Here is a 21144-nt window from a genome sequence, read left to right as displayed (position 1 = left end):
TGACCGCTGCGACGGGCTGCAGGAGACAGATGGCGTTTCCATTTAAATGACTGAGCCGACGCTTTGAATCTGCAGTCTGATTCCTCTCTCTGCTGCTCATCAATCCTCCACAGAGAAGCTGGTTTCTTACATGACAAGTTATTTCAGACTCTAAATATTCAACCTGTCTGCGATCTTTCACTGACGGACGGATTTGTGTCACTTTTAGCGTGAAGTGGATAAAAATGTGGGAGTGATGTGTGGAAGCAACAGCTGATAAATACGATCATAATGAAGGGAAAAGTGTGAGTGACGTGAGCAGAATCGATTCTTTTTTCCTCAGAGTTGTCCTGCTGCCTTCAGGAGGAAGATTAGAGTTTTTTTGTTTGGAGTTTTAAATCCGAGCCCTCGGCTGACTCAGGCTGTTAGCTCCACGCAGCTTTTTATCCCCCCGACTATCCCAGGTTATCAACTCAGCTTTTTGCTAGTACACAGGGAGCCTGGGGAGAGTCTGGTTGATAATGGGGGGGTGATAACATCCACCTTTTTCCACTTTTTTTTTTTTTTCTGGAGTGTAGCCGCCGGCTCCTGGAACCAAAGACTGATTCCGACTGGTCTTTGTAGATAATCTGTTTGAGGATGTCCTCGGCTCTGTGTAATTGATCAGCTCTGGGTCACAGTAGAATCTGAAATCCCTCCAAGTCCTTTCAAAATCCTTCAAACACAAACCAGCTATCTGCCAAAATAATCAGCATCAATACATAATAACGGGGTCTGAGCAGGGACTCAACGAGGTCCTGGATCTCTGTGAACTGATTTACTGACATAACAGCATGTTGAAAATTAAATATTCAGGATACTTCTGACAACAAATCTGATCTGTCACTTTTCAAATTAAATATTAAGAATAAACTCAAACCCTCCGTAAAGACCTTTTATTTTACTCTCGTCTGCCTCCGCATGAAAGTCAGACAGAAACTCTTCAGGCTGTTTATTTACTGAGGAGTCGTGGCTCCTTTTTAGGTGCTAAACAGCTGCTAAAAGTGTATTTCTCCTGCGCAGAACATGTGAGGAGGGAATGTAAATTTATACAAACATCTGCTGAAGCTGATTCATCACCACAGAACAGATCAACATATCAGTTGTTCTGTACAACGAAAACCTGCTATCCAAACGTCAAGTTATAAAGAAATAAAAAGTATAAAAGCAGTTTATATTTAAAAGAAAAGTATAAAAGTAGCAGAAGTCAGTTTTTTGAGTTTATAATGTTGCAGATATTATATATATTATATTACACATAGGCAGACAGGAAATGTAAATGTGAATTAAAGCTGCGAGCAGCGTTGGTCGGGACCTCGCACTCTGGCCCGTCGGGATCAGATCATTTTGCTTTTTAAAAATGAGGAATATTTCTTACAAGTGTGGTGTGCTTTTATTTTGAAAGTTTGATTGACATGTGTACTGTCAGGTGTGTAGAGACAATAAGTAACTGCAGCTGGACACAGAAAAATACTCATATATTTGAATGGAGAGTGTGAGTGAACCCACACCTTTTTGAACATTTACTGCTTCCACATAGTTTTAGATACAAACTTCATTTGAACTTTAAATGAGTCACGAGACTTTGACCTACAAATCTTGAATTTACATGTTTTTTCTATCTTTTATTGTTTTTGAGATATTAGAGTGTGAGTTTTAAAGTCTTTTCTTGCTCCTCCTGTGATTTTATAATGAGTGTGTATTGCGGAATGTTTCACAGCACTGAGGGAGTGACATCACCAGGAGCAGTTGGAGAGGAGGATTTTAGAGTACGCTTCTTGTGAAATATCTTCATAAATCCCATGACTTTGGCCAAATCTTTAGTAGGAAATTTCGTTGAGAATCCATTGATACAAGTTTGAAAGTGGTCAGACTTATAGTTTAGACGTCAGAAGCCTCTGTTTGACACAAAGTTCATGCCCATAGATTGCCTCCCCATTGGTTTACATTGTAAGGTGTGATGTGGCACTGCAACTTTCAGGGCTTATTAAATCCAAACCGTTTGAGTTATTACAAAGTTTTTAACAACTTTCTTTCAGCACAGTGTCATAAGTCATGTATTAAAGTTTGAAGCTGATACCATTAAGGAGGAGGATATAGCGTTTGTTCAGGGGCCAAATTGGAGCAAAGTCTTACTTTGAAAGTCTGATTGCAGACTTCCTGTTGGATTTAGGTCAGGAGTGTCAGTGTATGATTTATAGGTCTTGATGAGACGAATAATTGAGTTTTTGTTTGATCCTTCCATGACTTTCCTACGGGCCGCGGTGGCCATTTTAGTTACATAGGTGGCGCTAGAGAGCACATTTTGGCACTTTAGGGGTTAATTTTTATATTTTATCAAATTTTTCACCAGACTTGATGTGCGTGCCAAATTTGAGTTTTTGAGCATGTTTAGGGGGTCAAATTTAGGGTTTAAGTGGCGTAATAATAAAGAAACAAACAAACAAACACACACAAAAAAAAAGGGTCCTCATCTCTAATAAGGTTGTGATGCACTTGAGCGGTCAGCAGGAAACTGAGCAGGATTTATTTACCATCAGAGGCACAAACTCATCAGGATATTTATCAGACTGCAGAAGAAACAGATTCCTACTGTTTTACTTTGAATATCGGTTGAAGAAACGACACTTTGATCTGCAGCCTGTGAGAGGAAATATGAGTTAAATATCCTGCTGCTGTCAGCTCAACAAGAACATCAGTGACTGAATGAGTTCTGATGAGATAATATGTTCGGTTTAACGGTTAATAATGTTAACTGTCACTGAAACTGGAGCTGCTCAAACATTAAATATCAGGAACACATGCAGGAGAGAAACAGAACCAACAGGCTGCAGCTTCCTGATCTTTAGCCTGGTGTTCTGTTGCAGATTTAAAACCTGCTTTTCTCAAATGTTAAATTTCAATCTCAGTTTCCTGCTGCAGTCATTTGTATATATTTCCATTCCTTCTTCATATATGTTGCTCCTCAAAACACAAATGCTTTAAAATACATATAACATTTCTCTTACAGGCGCAGTTAAAGTGATTAGCACCTAAAAGGAGCCACGAATCCTCAAGAAACATCTGTGTCTGAAATATTAACAGGAGTAACATCTGCAGTCCTGTTTTATCAGACACACACATACAGTAATGTGGGATAAATGCACACTTTCACTTCCAAAACGCAGAAATCACTTTCCAGCAGATCAGATGAGCTGCAGCTCATTTACACCTGTAGTCTTATAAATAACCTGCTGAATTAAAACAACTGCAGTAATGTATGATGATATGTGACAGACTGCTGAAGGACTCCTGAACACGAAAACTCTCTAAAACTAAACAGAGAAAGCAGATCAGTACGTCGTCCTCTCAGAGTCGAGCTGTGATCCAGGTGGAATTTATCCGTATCGATGTTCCACTAAATCCCTCGTTTAACATCGACGCTACAGCAGAAGATGAAATCTCTGCTGTAAATCTGAGACGGAGACGCTAACGTACGACTTCATGACTTCTAATGTGTTACAGAGGACGGTGAAGGTTCTTTTTACATTTTCAAATATTGTATTTAAGTACAGTTTAGAGGTTCTTGTACTTTACTTGAGTTTCCATGTGATGCTACTTTCTACATTTCAGAGGGAAATATTGTACTTTCTACTCCACTACATTTATTTGACAGCTTTAGTTACTTTTCAGACGAAGATTTGACACAATGGATAATATAACAAGCTTTTAAAATACAACACATTGTTAAAGATGAAACCAGTGGTTTCCAACCTTTTTGGCTTTTGATATATCATAATACTTATGTACTTTTACTGTAGTAGGATTTTTCCCTGCAGGACTTTTACTGGTAATGGAGTATTTTTGTACTGGTACTTTTACTCCGGCTCTTCCTCTCAACATAAACAACAGTATAAGTCGAAAGTTCAGTCGTCAAAAACAACCTGTAGTTACGTTTGAGTGACAGACGCCATCGAGCAGCCGTAGTAATTATAAGGTGACAAATTTCCATATCAGGAGGCCGGTTGGGGTTAGATAGATGGTAAAAAGTGAACTTAGCTGCAGGAGACCACTGGGACAGTTTTTAAAAAAACCATAACTACGAACGGTCGTGTTTACCGTTGCCATAACGACGAAGGTTGTCCATAAACCACAGTGTCGTCACATCATAAAACATCATCATTGTTTAACAGTGATGTTAGAAAACGCTTGTATGTGTCGTTCTGGAGTCACATGGTCCAGTCGACCGATGTGGTCGTTTAATTCTGAGGACGTGTTCGTTCATTTTACAGCAAACAGTGTTTGAGCAGCTGATTGGCTGAATCACATCACAGCAGCAGCTGTTTGTGTTTAAATGAAGACGTCAGGCAGTAAAAACCTTCAACATGGATCTTTCACAGTAAAACAAGTTGTTCTTTACTCCCCGACAGATTTACCTCCTCTGACACAACATGAACAAAAGGACTGTTGTTGTTTTGTTTTGTTTTGAGCGCTAACATCACTGACAAATACCATGCGCTTCCTGTGACAGCTTCATAATAAAAGCCCTCCTGTGTTTTGCCAGCTGAAGTCTTTTTGTGCTGTCCTCCATACGTGAGTGAGGTGTTTTGACAGCCAGATAAACTCCTCACTTTCACCAAGACTCCATAGACTGGATGGTATTTTGCCCACAGGAAGAGTAAAACTGGAAACAGATACAGAAGGTGTGATCACTTAAACTGCTCTGCATTCGACAACAAGCTATTATGTGCTTAGCTTATCAAGTTATCTTTTTAACTACAATTAAATCTCCAGAGTTGTGTAAATAAGTCTATGGACAAGAGAAAATATAGTTGTAGTTATCACTGTGTATGCGCTAATACAGAATATAGCTAACATATATTATATTCTCACAATATGATCAAATTATATGAAATGCACTTAAGCATAAAATGCAAAGATACATACAGACGATGCTACCACACATATAAAAGATGGATGCAGATGAACTAAGTGCAGGTCTTTCAGGAGGCTGAACATTAACTTCCTGTTTCCTATCTAATCACATGACGCGGAACATGGATGTAACTACTGAAAATACCACAATCAACCACTAGATGGTGCCTAATTAACAATTTAACCAATTAAATACAACTGTAACAGAAGACTTTTAATGCGAAAGAGCAGCAGCAGGAAATCTTGTATTAGCATTAGCAGGAAGCTAATAACTGAACTTAAATATGTCAAATAACTGTTGCAGAAAAATAAAATAAAATCAAGTTTTAATTTAAATATGAACTGCAGTGATTTTCCTCCTCAGAGTGTAAAAAGTCATATAAATCCTGGATGTATAAAGAGAACTGGATACAGCGGCGGCGGCGGCGGGACTCCGTTCAGTCCTATGAAAGTTGCTCAGTGGCTCATGAAGCCAAAAAAGTTCAACTTCTTCCATGTAAGTTTATGAAAAAGTCTTTTTGGGCCCAGTGTGCAACGTTGTAAATGGCCGCTATGTCAAATTTTCTTCAAAGCCCGGCGCTCTTCTTGTATCTTTATACATCCATGGTATAAAGTCTTTTGTGTCTTCAGAGGGAGCTGATGATGTCACTGATGATGTCACAGCGTCCGTTGGAGCTGAAGTGTGAAAAATAAATAAATCTGGAGGTGTGGAGTCAGAAAGAAGTGAGAATAGCTGGATCTGCTGGAGGCTAGCAGCTCCAGGCTACGTTAGCATCACACGCCACAATCTCCTGGTGCACTGTGGGAATGTAGGCAACCAGGTTTTGACAATGAAGAAGAAGAATATGTGGAATAAAAAGATGATATCTCTGGTTCTGCTGCATCGATGTTAATGTTGTCTTTTAACTGGACTCAATCTAACGGTCCTCTCCTGTTTCCCTCCACAGATCGAGGACATGCAGTGGCCTCGGGGGGAGCAGGACATCCCCAGCTCCGTGTGCAGCCTTCCCTGTAAAACCGGCGAGAGGAAGAAGGTGGTGAAGGGGATGCCGTGCTGCTGGCACTGCGAGCCCTGCGACGGCTACCAGTACCAACACGACGAGTTCACCTGCAAGCTGTGCTCCTACAACATGAGGCCCAACGCCAACCGCACGTCCTGCCAGCCCATTCCCATCATCAAGCTGGAGTGGCACTCTCCGTGGGCGGTGATCCCGGTTTTCCTCGCCATGCTCGGGATCATCGCCACGATCTTCGTCATGGCGACGTTCATCCGGTACAACGACACGCCGATTGTGCGAGCGTCCGGCCGCGAGCTGAGTTACGTCCTCCTGACCGGGATTTTCCTTTGTTACATCATCACGTTCCTCATGATAGCGAAGCCGGACGTGGGCGTGTGCTCGTTCAGGCGGATCTTTCTGGGTCTGGGTATGTGCATCAGCTACGCCGCCCTCCTCACCAAAACCAACCGCATCTACCGGATCTTTGAGCAGGGCAAGAAGTCTGTGACGGCGCCCCGGCTGATCAGCCCCACCTCGCAGCTGGCCATCACCTCCAGCCTCATCTCGGTGCAGCTGCTGGGGGTGCTGATCTGGTTCGGGGTGGATCCGCCCAACACCATCATAGACTACGACGAGCAGAAGACCATCAACCCGGATCTAGCGCGAGGCGTGTTGAAATGCGACATCACGGATCTGCAGATCATCTGTTCGCTGGGTTACAGTATCTTACTGATGGTGACGTGTACTGTTTACGCCATAAAGACCCGCGGGGTGCCGGAGAATTTTAACGAGGCCAAACCCATCGGCTTCACCATGTACACCACCTGCATCGTCTGGCTGGCGTTCATACCCATCTTCTTCGGCACGGCGCAGTCTGCAGAAAAGGTAAGAACGGCTGGATATGAGGGTGGAGATGACAAGACTTCTTCTTCTTCTTTATACTTTTTCAAAATTATTTTCACATATACATATCAAATTATTTTAATTAATGAAAAACAAAAGAGCTGAACTACTTTACAAAACAACAACACACACACAAAAAAAGGAGTAGACGCTGACAGACAGGGGTGTGCTCAAATACAAATAAGTTATTCTGCAAAGCACAAATAGTCTTTTTTTTTACGAATATTTGTTTCATACAAATATTTTAAAAATTATTTGTTTTCAGGAAGATAAATAAACCATGTCAAATACCAGCGTGCAGGTCGGTTACATCACTATCTCAGTGTCTCTCCTCTGCTACGCTGTGACGTCTGTCAGCAGGTCTCAGTGAGGGGAGTCACATCCACCTGCTACATGATGCACATTTCCTAATTTGGACATCAGTCCTGGAGTTGGGAGTGTTCCCCAGAGATAAAGCTGAACTACTGACACACATGACGTGTTCTTAAGAGACTCTCCATCACCTGTTGTTCCTCTTCTCCTTTCCACAAAGTCAGGTTGTAGAAAATAGGCAATAAATGAAAAGTGTAAAGTAATAGTGACCCGGTGTGGGGACCTCCTTCATAAAGGTAGTTTATTCACTTTTATTCGAATACAAATACAAATAGTTTTGTTGCCTCAACAAATACAGATACAAATACAAATACTGGGCTCTCTGCACATCACTAGACGCTGATCTGCTGCTCGCGTGTGCAACACGTTCCGCAGCTGTGCGTGTCTGCTTGAGAGCATATTCAGGCCTTTAGCTGCAAACAAAAACATATTCTGATCATTTACCTGAAACGATCAAATAATAACTAAAGTTCTAGATGTATGTGAGGAGTATAAATGTCAGTATTGTTGCAGCCTCGTGTCACACTGGAGACTCTGAAATGAATGATTATGTTTCCTTCTCTGTTCGAGCGCTTTTAGTGTCATAAAATAAAATAACATCAAACACTTTTCCACAAAACATAAAAACAAACCAGGTGTTCTGTACAAAACTGAAGCATGAAACAGGATAAAAACACACAGAGCTGCAGGATGGACGACTGTATGAAGATAGATGAAACTGTTATTTAACTGTTTTTAAAAGATATTTTAAAGATGCTTTCATTATTAACGCCAGAAAATGTCATTTATAAAGAAAACAAACAATATATTTTCTTCAGTTTAAAGACAAGAGAAGTAAAAGAAAAGCACACAAATCACAGTAAAGCAGGAATCACTGCATCATTCAGACGGAGTGACGATCAGCCTGAAGGCTTCCAGACGAGACATGAAACTCAATCAGCCACATTTTGCATTTTTGTTTCAACTGGAAAAAAAAAAGGAAGAAATAAAAAAAAAGATAAAATAAATCCAGATAAAAGTTAATGTGGTTGTTGAAACATTATGTTTTTTGTTAGGATCCTGATGAAACCATCACAGTGAGGAAACGTAATAACAGACAACAGCTGCGATCCTCAGGTGTGACGCCGTGTTTGCTCGTAAACTCAGAGACTCAATATGATTCTTGTCTTTTCTCCCAGCAGTCGACACGATCAGCTCGTTTTTACCAAACGACCCAAAAAACCAACTCCGGTCACCCTGCGAGGAAAAAAGTTCGGAGGGAAGAAACTTGTTCTGACCTTTACGTCTTATCAACATTTTATAAAAACTAGCCTTCTCCCATCATGCACTGCAGGGATAATGATCACGTGAGCTTGTGTGTGATGTTTTAAATCTGTCTTCTTTTATTTTTTATCAGGAGGAAATAAATTCTGTATGGATGACATTTTACTGGCAGCGCTTGTTAGTGTTTTTTTACAGAAAGTGTATCAGTGGAGGCTTGTGAGCTTTTATTAATTCACTGAACTTCTTCAGCTTCACCAGTAAGCAGCTGAGTGAATTTAAATTGCATTTTGATGAAGTACAAATATCCCTCTAATACCTGAGTTGCCAGTGATTGAAGTTTAGGAACAGAGCTGTGAACGTATCCAGAGGCGGAGATTAAGAGGTTCCTGCTGCTCCTCACTCCCCCCCCTGAGGAGGATATTTGTGTGTTATCAGCAGCAGGTTGGAGTGTCCGGCCCGCCGCTCGCTGACAGCTCGGAGGTTTGATCTTTTGGCAGAGTCGCTCAGAGACTTAAGCCTCTCCGCTTGGCACTCGCCATTAAAAGAGACGGACTGCTTTAAAACCTCTGTGATGGACTCGTGTCCCGACCGGAGGGACGCGCTCCGTCCTCCTCAACAGCTGCCGACCTCCGAGCCGCCTCACAGCCCGGCCGGAGCTCGTTGAGACCGAGAAAACTTTACCAGATGCGGGTCAGCTGCAACACAACAATACCTTTATTATTTACAGGAGTCACACGTGCAGGTGCAAGAAGGTTTTTACTGAGCAAGATAGTTTTACTTTCATAGATAGAATAACTTGACTAAAGGGAATAAAAATCTAATTATAAAACCAATAAAATAGATTTAAAAACAATAACAGAGAAGCTGTAGATCAAAGATAACAGATAAAATAGATAAGACAAAGTAAAACATGAATACAATCAAATAAATGATTCAATAAAAGTTTGTTTCAACATCTCGGAGACTAAAAACTGTCTCACGTGTTTGTCCTGAACTTTGTAAGACAATAAGAGACTAAAGAGGATCTGAGAGTCCTGGTTCACATGTGAACAACATGTCAGACGAGCAGCTACGAGACCACGAAGAGAAATTTATAATCAATATGAAATCTGATTTTAAAAAAAAAAAATATGTCAGGACTTTAAAACAGGTGACAGAAAACTCTGCTTCTTTTAAATCACATAAAAACCTGATTTTCAGTACATTTTTTATTATTTTATGGTGTATAATTTAGTGCTTATATATATAAATAAATCAATAAAGTTTGATTATTATGGCGTTTAAACGGCGTCTGTGTCTAACAACCAAGCACGTTGTCTTATTGATATCCGGGCCAATCGGAGCTTCTTCCTGTGTTTATATTCTCGCTGTCGCCGTAGAAACATCTGACCAATGAGAGGAGAGAACGTTCTCACAGATCCGTGCGAGAAACGTATTTACGTCTCATAAAAGTGACGATTAAAATCTTAACATGTGTCGTAGAACATGTCGAGGTCGAGGTCGTTCAGACTCAGACGGGAATAAAGTGAGTCTCACTGATCTAAAAGCACTGACGACAGTTTTCACATCATTTGCAGATAAAAAAAAAAAAGATTGAATCTTTAAATAGTCGGAAGAGAATTCATGTGTCAAAGCAACAAACAACTGAGATAATAAACAACAACTAAATCTAAGACAACAAACACACAGACTGAATAAAACTCCTAACAGATGCAACTTATAATAAAATGACGCCCACTTTCTCAAACTTAACCTCCAGAACACACGTCTTCTTATATAAACAGAACAGTATATTAATGCTGAATTAAAGAGGGTTCAAATTGACCAAACATTAAAAATCTCTGTCAGTAAATTGCAGCCAAGCGGAGGAGGAAAAGTGAAATATTAGTCATGATGTTCTGCAGAAATTAGTTTTTTTTTTAAATTTTCTATGAAGGAGGACTGGGACGTGTAGCGAGGAGCAGGATCATGAAAGAGTTTTTGCAGCCGACAGAGATGGAAAGCAGGAGGAAGATAAGAGATCTGTGGGGAGGAGAGAGAGAGATGAAGCAGGAAGGTACAGAGAGAGAGAGCTGCGCTGAAAGTAAATTGGGAGACTGGGGAGGAAAAAGAAGAAGGAGAGCACAGCGTGATCTGTGGTTTGAAGGGTTGGTGGAGGGAAAGAGAGAGAGAGATTGAAGGAGGACAGATATATATATGCGGATATGTCGGGAAGGTGTTTTTCCTGCAGAGCTGCAGGCTGAGAGAGAGAGAGGCTGCATCATCAGGGCGAAGGTCTCACCTGCAGAGACACATGAAAAGATGAAATATGTAATATCATCTCTGATGTCCGTCACCAGTAATCCTCCATTAAATCCACTTAGAAACCAGAGGAACCAGTGATAGTTGTCTGAACATCACGTTACTGCAGCTGAGTCACATGACGTGTGTGAAAGAGAACAGCAGCTCCGACCTGCAGCTGATGTTACAACACTGTCGTCATGTTGGTTCAAACATGCCGATACGTTGCAGTCTTCTTCTATGGTTTTTTGCGTGTGTGTGTGTGCAGGTGGAGGCTGTTTATGCAGGTCGGGGGAAGCTCGCTGTCATTTTTGTGCTCATTTTAGCGTGAAATTGCAGTAAAACGACTTCTTATCACGAACGATTCTATTTTAATTTAATGATTTTTAATATTTTGCATTTCTTCTTCTTCTGCTGCTGGATTCTCACGACATCACGACTTCAGCTGCTTTGTGGTTCTTCTTCGTGTTTTTTTTTTTATTAGGTGTCGTAGCGGCACGTTTTTTTACGTTCCCGCTCTTCATCATGGCCACCGTCTCATCGCTAATCAAATGATTCTCGGGCTGAATGAACACACGTTCCTCCGTCCAGTCATCTCTAAATGCACATCTTGTTTTTCTATATCAGCCAACAACCTTGTTTACTGCAGCAAACAGCAGGTGATGTCATATATAATAGTAAACTACAGTTTATATATTCTATTGTAGTTTAGTATATGTTATATTTGAGTTAGTCTATTTAGTTATTGTAAATGTATATATTGTAAATCTATATCTATATGATGTGTCAGTCAAAGCAGCTATCGAGTATATACACTCTATTCTATTCTATTCTATTCCAAACAGAGAGCAGGCACAGTGAAGTGTGTGTGCATGCATCAGTGTGTGTGTGTGTGTGTGTGTGTGAAGGCTTGACGTCAGCAGGCAGCCAGCAGCGGCTGAGTGGAGCGGTGACATCCTGGCCTTTGCTGCTTGTCATTACCTACCTGCTCCAAGACGAGCTGAATACAGATGAGGAGAGAGCTGCTCGCCCTGCACACACACACACACACACACACACACACACACACACACACGCACACACACACACACACACACACACACAGAAAGAAAACAGGCATGGATGCTCTGAAGCACATAACTTACACATGCAAACATGCACAAAGGCAGACGGCGAGGCAGAGAGGGACGAAGGCATGAAGGAAGGACTAAAACCAGACAGACGAGATGAAGGGAAGAGGAGGGGGGGGAGTGATGCAACAAAGGCATGAAGGAGGGAGGAGAAGGAGGGAGGAGGAGGGAGGAAGAGGAGGAGGAGGGGGGGATAGTTCTGTGTTGAAGAGGCCAGTTTGACAAACACAAATACAAACAAAGGGAAGGAAAAAGGGACACAAATATCCTCCCACGCAATGCAAGAGCAACACTTTGACTGACACTAATGAACAAGCACAACATGCACACTGTGGACACTCACGTATGTACACACACACACGCGTTTACTTGTAAACAGACTCAAACAGGAAAGAAAAGCTTGAAGTCCATTAAACTTTTATATAGAAATATCAGCGTGAGTCATAATAATGATGATTTCAGAAGCATAAAAGTTTAGATGTTGAATAAAGTAAAAGAGCTTCAGATGAGCAGCAGGATGCAACACGCAGCATTATCATTTCATATCACAGCAGCAGAGCTCAGGTCAAACGTTCAGGTTTACTCTACGTCCGTGTGCTCACTCTGCACTTCTGTCTCGCACCGTTTTGTCTTGTCAGTGCAGTTTTTGTCTCGTTTTTGCTCTGTTTCGTCTTCACTTTGCATGTTTTTGTCTTGTTTTTGCACCTTTATTGTTCTTCTTTGCACCTTTACGTCTTTGTCTCTCTAACAGTTGAATTGTTTAAAAAAAATCAGAAAGAATTATACCCACCCCTAACCCTGAGAAGAGTCTGATCAGGTAAACTAAGTTAAAACACCTGTGAGGTGACAAAAATCACACACACACACACACACACACACACACACACCTGATCACAGGTGATCAGCCTTTCGACTGGATCCGCAGATATTCAGACAGCCTCAAAACGCTGCAACATACAGACCAGATCATGATCAATAGTCGTCCTGTGGTCAGTCTGTGTGTAACTTCTCTGCCGAACCTGCTCTGAAAACTAATGGCGGATGAACCTTTCGGAGTCGGTGTGTAAACGTGACGTCGTATTTATTTCTTAATGTGCGACCTTCATCCGGTTAGCTTTAGCCTCAGTGTGTTAGCCACATGTCATGTATACGAGTCTGTCCTCCCAAGAGAAACGACACAACAGGTCATAACATCAGTCGCCCCCAAAAACAAGCTAGTTTGAGTGACAGATCATCCGGCGGTCGTGGTAACTGTGAGGAGGAGCAGCGGTGGTGATGCTCAGATGACGTTTATATATGTGGACACGTTTCCTCATCCAGAGGAGGTTGGACGGAGGCTTTAACGCTGTTCATTTCCTGTTTCTAGCATAACTACGATCGTCCCCTGTGGTCAAATCATGAATTTAGTCGTTTAATAGTCGTTAAGTGCAGATATTTAAGACTCTTTTACAGGGTTCTAGTTTTAAGCTAATGTTAGGTTACATCTGATAACAACCTACCAGTCACAGTTGCTGCTTTTGTCTTCTGACTGAAATCACAGACTCTTCGTTTTAAAAATGACTTTAAACTATGAGAACAGATGGATGAAGCCGACTGAGAAGAATCTAATCAGGTCAAATAAGTGGAAACACCTGTGAGGACGTCGAGCTTTAAACAACACGACCTGCTAACGTCTTCACTGCACCGCTAATAAACAAAATGACAATTAATAATAGACCTTTTAAATAAAGGAGAGTTTTACTAATATGCTTAAAATGTCAAATATAACTGTAGCGTGTGAGGAGACGATGAGGTGATTTATCTGAAGCTTCTCTGCTTCATTAGAAGATTTAAAAGTGTCTTTTTAGTGCAACAGGAGGTGAGTTATTGAATATTTGAATCACACACTCAATCAGAAGACATAAAGCACGTGCGCCTGCATTTTTCATGTCAGATAAGTGGCTCATACATTTTTAAGCAAAGCCTCAAACTAACTTCTAAACCTTGTTTTTCTACACAAGAATAAACTTTTTGAAGTCTTGTGAGACACGCAGAGACAAACAGAACCCCGTCTGTGTGCAGGTAGTAATATTACATAAAGCAGAGGGATTAGCCTCTGTGTGCTTAACAGCGTCCTTTCTCATATTGATAAAAAGCTGTTTGCTGTATCCTGAAAGGGGGATTTGCTGTATCTAAATGTAACAGAGGTGTATTGTGTGTATTCTCTGATATGAATGCAGTGGCAGACTCGTTCAGGGATTTAACGCTGAGTGAATCAGCTTTAAGTTCAGGGTTGCAGGTGACTCGCAGCAGCGCGGCGGCGACGATGTGAGACGTGACATCAGAGATCCTTCATCTGATCTTCATCTGAGGCTTTTAAACACCCTCCTAAAATAAACAGGGAAAAAAAAGACTTTATACGTTTTATAAGCTGCATGCAGACGATCAGCGATGTTGCTGAGATGTAACGTGTCTTTAACACTGTTAATTATGTAAAACAATATTGTTTTCATACAGTCAGTGTTTCAGTTTCGTCAGTTGTAAAACTACCACTGGCTGTTTGTGAGTGTTGTGTATCTACCTGCAACTCATGACGCGCAGCGATGCAGATATGTTGAGTCTGACACGTTTTTATTCACATTTTTAATTTGCAGGTTGGAGGTGATAAAGTTTTTATTTGCTGAGAGACGTAATTATGTAGATAAAAAAAACAAATGAGTGAATAAATGAATCATGTGACTGAAGAGCTGAAAACAAACAGATCTGTGTGGAGCGATGATGATGAGGAGGCTGTAACCTTCCTCACATCAATACATGAAATGTCATATTTCCATCATGTTTTCCATCGTTTGAGCTTTGACCGTTGCTCTTTAAATCATCAATCACCTTTCAATCAATCTTAAGTCATCTCGTTGTGTCTTTTTGCTTTTATAAACGTAGCACAAAAAGTAAGGAAATTAGTGTTTGGTAGATTATTTCTTTCTTCTTCTTTGCAATAAATCTTATACCGTTGGAAAGCCTGTTTATTTCCCTTTTAAATGGTGACACATTTGTAAGAAACATGCATTAATGGGATGAGCAACAGAGCTGAGTATATGGGTTGCACCCATGAAAAATTTGCCAGCATTTGTCACAAGTCAGCCAACGTGGTTGTGTTGGTCACTCTGGCACGAACAGCACGCCCAAGCTGATCCCACAAGTGTTCAATGGGGTTGAGGTCAGGACTGCTGGCAGGCCGTTCCATCCTAAAGCCCACAAACCGACAAATGCTGGTTGAAGAATGGGACGCCATCCCACAGCAGTGTGTGACCAGGCTGGTGACCAGCATGAGGAGGAGGTGCCAGGCTGTTGTGGCTGTGTATGGTTCTTCCACACGCTACTGAGGCTCCTGTTTGTTAAATGAATAAATAGTTAAATTGCCAATATGTCTTCAAACTTCATTCATCCAATCCACCAAACACCAAACAAGAGTCAATGGCAGAATAAGCTGTTTGGCATTGGCAGAGAAGATTTGGCAAATTTTTCATGGGCGCAACCCACATACTCAGCTCTGCTGCTCATCCCATTAATGCATGTTTCTTACAAATGTGGCTCCATTTAAAAGGAAAATAAACAGGCTTTCCAACGGTATAAGATCTATTGCCAAGAAGCATCGTTACAACAAAGAAATAATCTACCAAACACTAATTTCCTCACTTTTTTTGCTAAGTTTAGTTGTGTCACAGGCTGAATGTGGAGCAGAAACTCTTTAAAGCTCACAGAGTGAATCTGTTCTTGTTATCTGAGACGGCAGTTTGTCTCCTTTACATTAATGCAGGATCTTGTCCTTCAGCTGAGGAAGAGGAGTACATGAGCACGACACAGTCATCCCACCGAACACACAAGATAATACATGCACTCATACGCTTTATTCTCTCATGTCTGGTTCACTTCTTATCACAAGTCATTACACAGAGAAACTGAGTTCAAAGTAAAGCTGTGAGTCGGATGGAAACGAGCTTTCAATCACGTTTTCTTTTAGGGATTCTTCGGAGATTAAAGTTGTTAAAATTTGCACCACATTTAGATGGAAAGATGTGTCCCAACAGGTAAACACTGCTGTTTACACCAGCCTGTAACCATGGTAACTGTACACAACAAAGATGGCAACAGCTGCAGCCTAAAAAGGCTTAGAAGTCATTAATATTTAAAGAGGATATATTCTGTTTTTTGTGGTTTCCTGTTATTTATATCCTGTCAAAACTTGCTGCCTGCAAGTCAAAAGTCAGGGCTTCAACCTGCTCTGATGCTTCGTTTGTGACGGTTTTTTCCACCTCGCTGATGAGCTGACGTCGGCTCGTCTTCTTCTGCAGATTTATATGAAATTCGGTTAAACTTTTCACTGAATTTGGATGAAAACTGGCTACAAAGAGAACAAGAGAAAATAATCCAACCTGAGCCTGAAGAGAAAAACACTGGACCTGTAGTCGGGATCCGTCGGGTTCAGGTCAGGTTTTCAGAGGTCAAGCTTCTCTGAAATATGACATCACGCCGTCTTCACACAGCGATTGATGAAAAGTTAAATTACGTGTGTTAGGATCTGGTCTGCTGAGTTTATTAGTGCTGGTTTTAATGGAGCGTCCTGGTATAGCGGGACGTCCTAAATGCAGTTTCAGTGTCGGCATCATGAACAGAGATGTAAAGACAGAATCCGCTGTGACATGTTCGCACTTCATGAATAAATCAGTGCAGGAAAGTGTTTTCTTCAAGCGGCAGAGCAGCTCATTTCCCCGGAGAGTCGTACGTCTCCTCATGCAAAATGCCAAGGTCAAACAACGGAGCCTTGTTCTCGTCATTAAGGCTTAAACTGCCGGCATCCAGCCTGATTTAACTCTGTGTGTTCCAGCTAAATGATCCCGTATATACAGACGGGATGGAGGAAGAGGAGGAGGGCAGGACAATATTTGCAATGCTAATATCATTTCTTCATGCAGCATGCATTTTATGGCAGCCATTAATGTGTGTGTGTGTGTTTTCCACCTGTCTCTCCTCCTCCTCCTTCATTTCCTGTGTCTTGTTTCCTCCTTTCATGAGTTATGCCTTGCTTTACTCCTCTTAACGACTTTTTCCTCTCTTCCATCCTTCTCTTTCCGTTCTCCTCTTCGTCCTCCTCTCCTCCAGCGCTGCCGTTACTCACTGACATCAATGTGAATGTGTTTCAGAGGAAGTATTTTATTTGTTTATTTATTTATTTATTTATGTGATAGAAAGAAATTCCACTGAAAACATTTCACGGCGAGGAACGAGAACAGCGACGTTCTCTCGTTTTAAATCCTTTTATTGGACACGTTGACATTATAAGTGACATTTCCAAAGTCGTGCAAATCTCTAATTTCAATTCTTTAATTGTTTTTGAGTATTTTAATTTACAATTCTTACAAGTCTTTATTGAAGTATGAAGATTAGATTTGTTTTTGTTTTGTATGCATTTCTCCAGACTACCACACAGTAGATCTATATGGATATAAAGGAACAGTATATAACGAAAATCTTTAACTTTATACAGTATTGACTTTAAAATGTTTTGCTTTGATATTATTTATATGTGGCTTTCTGTCAGACTCGGGGAAGCAGGAGTGGACCCAAACGAAGAGGCTGGAATGCAGATATGATGAAAAACTCCTTTAATTGTGGATGGTCATGGACAGACAAACAAAGCTGAACAGAACTAGCAGAAGAAACAACACAAAACGATCCAACCAGGACTGAACAGAAAACCAGAACTTAAAGAAACTGAACTAACAAGGAGATGAGGTGCAGGTGGGGAGATGGGTGGAAAACTCGAGAGGGGAATGAACATACAGGGAGCTGATTGGCTGAGGACACACAGGGGGCGGGGCAGGGCTGACGAGGCTAACACAGGGCAGGTGTGGGGAAGACAGCAGGGCAGGGCTAACAAGTCCAAATGCAGGGCAGGTGTGGAGGAGCACATGAACACACAAGGGAAACAGAACAAAAACCCAGAAAACAAACTCAATGCCATCTACACTAACCCATCCAAAACCAACCACAAACACAAACCCAAGCACACAACCCAACAAACTAATGATGCAGTCCTCTAAAACCCACCACCCAAATCATACAAGAAAACCCTTATGAACCGAGGGACTAAACAGACGTGCAAAACCAGGAGACCCCACAGAACACAACATAAGACCAAAAAAACACCCAAAGTCCAGGCAAGATGTGACAGCTTTCAGCATAATTTATCACTCCAAGGAATTTAAATCCAACACTCGTCTTGATTCAACATTATTTATCATGAGTTTACATTATGAATTTAATTTTATTTAAATTTAATGTAAGTTTACTTAAATTCAGTGATACTTTACTTAAATTTAAGATTATTTACCAAAATGTATTGTTACTTTACTGAAATTCAACATTAGTTCACTTTAATTTAACTTTAATTTAATGTCAATTTACTTAAATTCAATATCTAATATTACAAAAGAAGATCTTTGAGTTATTTGATCCTTTAGTTGCTGCACATGTTGAAATATAAACCTGGATATGAACTCCAACCCTTTACAAATATTTATATTTTTTCTCTTGTCAGCACATTTGCAGCATATATTGAAAACAGAAACACATCCGTCTGATATGGATATTTGTCACCTTTATATCCTCTGAACATCATAATTACTACGGCTGCCGGATGGCGTCTGTCAATCAAACGTAACTGTAGGTCGTTTCTGTCGGTTTTATTTTCGACCTATACTGTCGTTTTTTTTTTTTTGAGGACGGCTGGAAAACAGACCACACACTCAGTCCCTGAAGAGCAGCTGCTGCCTTGTGCACTGAGGTTGTATTTAATATTATCACCAAGGTGAGGGACATGACCAGCTGGTTAGAAACCAGCTGTGCAGCAGCTTCACATAAATCACTGAGTTATTCATCTCTGAAGGCGCAGGCTGCAGTCCCGTACTGTACAGCTGCCGGCTCTTTTAACCCTTAAAGCTTCACACCTCGTAATCTGAACATCATAACTGTGTCAAACCAGAACAGACATCAAACACAGTAAAAACCAGCTGAACCAACCTGTTTCTCTGTGATGTGTTCAGGGTCACCTCCAGTAAATCCACCAACTTGAGATTTTGGTTCATAATCATCAAATTTCTGCTTTTTTCTCCAGTAAAAATAACTCAATTGATCTTTATTAACTATGTTTTTATTTTGTGTTTACTTGTACTTAACAGTGATGTTTATGTTTAATTATGTTTGTTCAGCTTTATGTCTCCTAAAGCATCAACATGTCTGAACAACCTATAAATGTTTGACACATATAGTGACTTAAAACCTCTGAATGACGTAAAGCTGCAACTTATTTTCATTATCGATGTTGGCACTGTACGTTTCTGCAAACCACAGAAACGTTGGATATCTACGTTTCAACACATGTAATACGTATCATCTCAACATTTCTAAAGTGACGTAGTTCACATGTGATCTATATGAGTTGATCTTTCCTGTATGGGAGGAGGAGGAGGAGGAGGAGGAGGAGGAGGGGCGGGTGGACGGTTAGTAAGTTTCACCTCGAAACCGAAACCAATGTCCGCTTCCTGTTTCAACCGTCTAAAGCGGGTGCTTTTAGCGAGACGTCAGGACATTTGCAGCCGTTTTTCTGGCGAGAAAACTGTTTTTTTTTAGTGAGACATCAGCTGTTTTTATTTTTTATTTTTATTTTAACCCAAACCATGATCTTTCTCTAACCCTAACCAAGTGGTTTTTGTGCCTAAACCTAACCAGACCTGAACCACAGTGTTGTCACACCATAAAACATCATTATTCAACGGGTAGAAATGTTATGATGATGATATGATGCGTAATTCACGTGTTGAAACGTATATATTCAACGTTTCAACGTTTGCAGAAACGTTTAATGCCGACATTTTCTTCTGGCGACTGTGTTGATTAATCTGTTGATTATTTTCTCGATTAATTTTTTGGTCTATAAAACGTCAGAAAATGTCTTGTTTTGTCCACAACTCAAAGATCTTCAGTTTACTGTCACAGAGACTAAAAAAACCAGAAAATATTCATATTTAAGAAGCTGGAATCAGATCAGAAAATGTGAAAACCATGAATCAATTATCAAAATAGTTGTTGATTAATTTGGTAGTTGACAACTAATCAATGAATCGACTAAAATGAAGGAAACTGAGAAGAAGAAAGAACACCTGAAGGTTAAACTGCTGTTTTTCAGGCGTCTAAATGGAAACCTGAGAGGAAACATCACAGTGCATCATCACATTCAGTCGTGTTTAAGAAAGAATTGTTGTTTGAAGCTTTCAAATAATATTTACCCAACATCTGCTCCTTATTTGTCTCGTCTCAGACTGGTCTGAGTCTCAGGAGGCAGTTTCCTACTTTACATATGAAAATAAAGAACACGATGCAGCAGCGTGAGCAGCAGGTGGTAAAACCCAAGTAGGTGAAGTTTTAAAGCTTAAGAGGGACGTTTAAAATGCAACGAGAGGATGCAGGAGAGCAGGAGCTGATGAGATGATAGCGGCTCTTAGGCTGCAGAGAGATGAAAATGTTTCTGATGTGAGAGTGAGGAGGAGGAAGAGGAGGAAGAGGAAGAGGAGGAGAGAAAGTGATAGTTTGCTCTGACGTGTCAGTTGATCCAAAGTCGAGTTCTAACGCCGTCAGTCTGCAGCTGCACAAACAGACGCCGACTGCAGGAAAACGTCTCCAGACGAACTCGGTTCAGTTTCAATTAGAAAAGTTTAAAGTCGTCCGTTCCTTCAGTTCCCAGTTTGAATGATGTGTGAGTTTGTTTTCACATTCATCTGCTGGAGGAGGAAAGTTTCTCTGTGTTTTACCTTTAATCTGAGTTTAAAGAGCCTGCAGACGTGTTTTAAAACATGAGATTTAAGGTGAGAAACTTTCCTCCTTCAGCAGCACAGAGACGATGAAGAGGAAGACGACTTTAACACCTGCAGGATTTATGACATCACAACTGGTTTGTAGCCAATCCAGACTGGTCCAGTATGCAGCTGTGATGTGGAAACTTCAGTCCACTTTATTAGGAACACCTGTGTAATCGAACACAACAGCTCTGACGTCAATTCTACTTTTACGAAGCTTCTACAGTTTCAGTTTTTTGGTGACGTGAGGAAGACTCGGACTCAGAGACGTGTTCAATGAATAAAAAAACAAGAGTCTCAAAAAATGAAATGAAAACAAACAGATCAAACGGATCTTAACCGGCAGGATCACAGACGTCTTCAAACCAACAACTC

The 21144-nt window shown here is 40.8% G+C and overlaps 1 protein-coding gene across 1 annotated transcript in view; it reads left to right on the top strand.

The window, feature by feature from the left end:
* LOC122981340 (metabotropic glutamate receptor 7) overlaps positions 1–21144 on the top strand; it is a 325191-nt gene that overhangs the window by 275294 nt on the left and 28753 nt on the right. The window contains exon 8 of the mRNA XM_044350024.1: positions 5880–6815. Coding sequence (XP_044205959.1) covers positions 5880–6815 — 936 coding nt within the window. The remainder of the gene's footprint in view (positions 1–5879; positions 6816–21144) is intronic.

Source organism: Thunnus albacares, chromosome 4, assembly GCF_914725855.1.
Source record: "Thunnus albacares chromosome 4, fThuAlb1.1, whole genome shotgun sequence".
In the NCBI taxonomy this organism is placed as follows: domain Eukaryota; kingdom Metazoa; phylum Chordata; class Actinopteri; order Scombriformes; family Scombridae; genus Thunnus; species Thunnus albacares.
The sequence above is the reverse complement of the archived record's forward strand: the minus strand, read 5'-3'. Positions and strand labels throughout refer to the sequence as shown.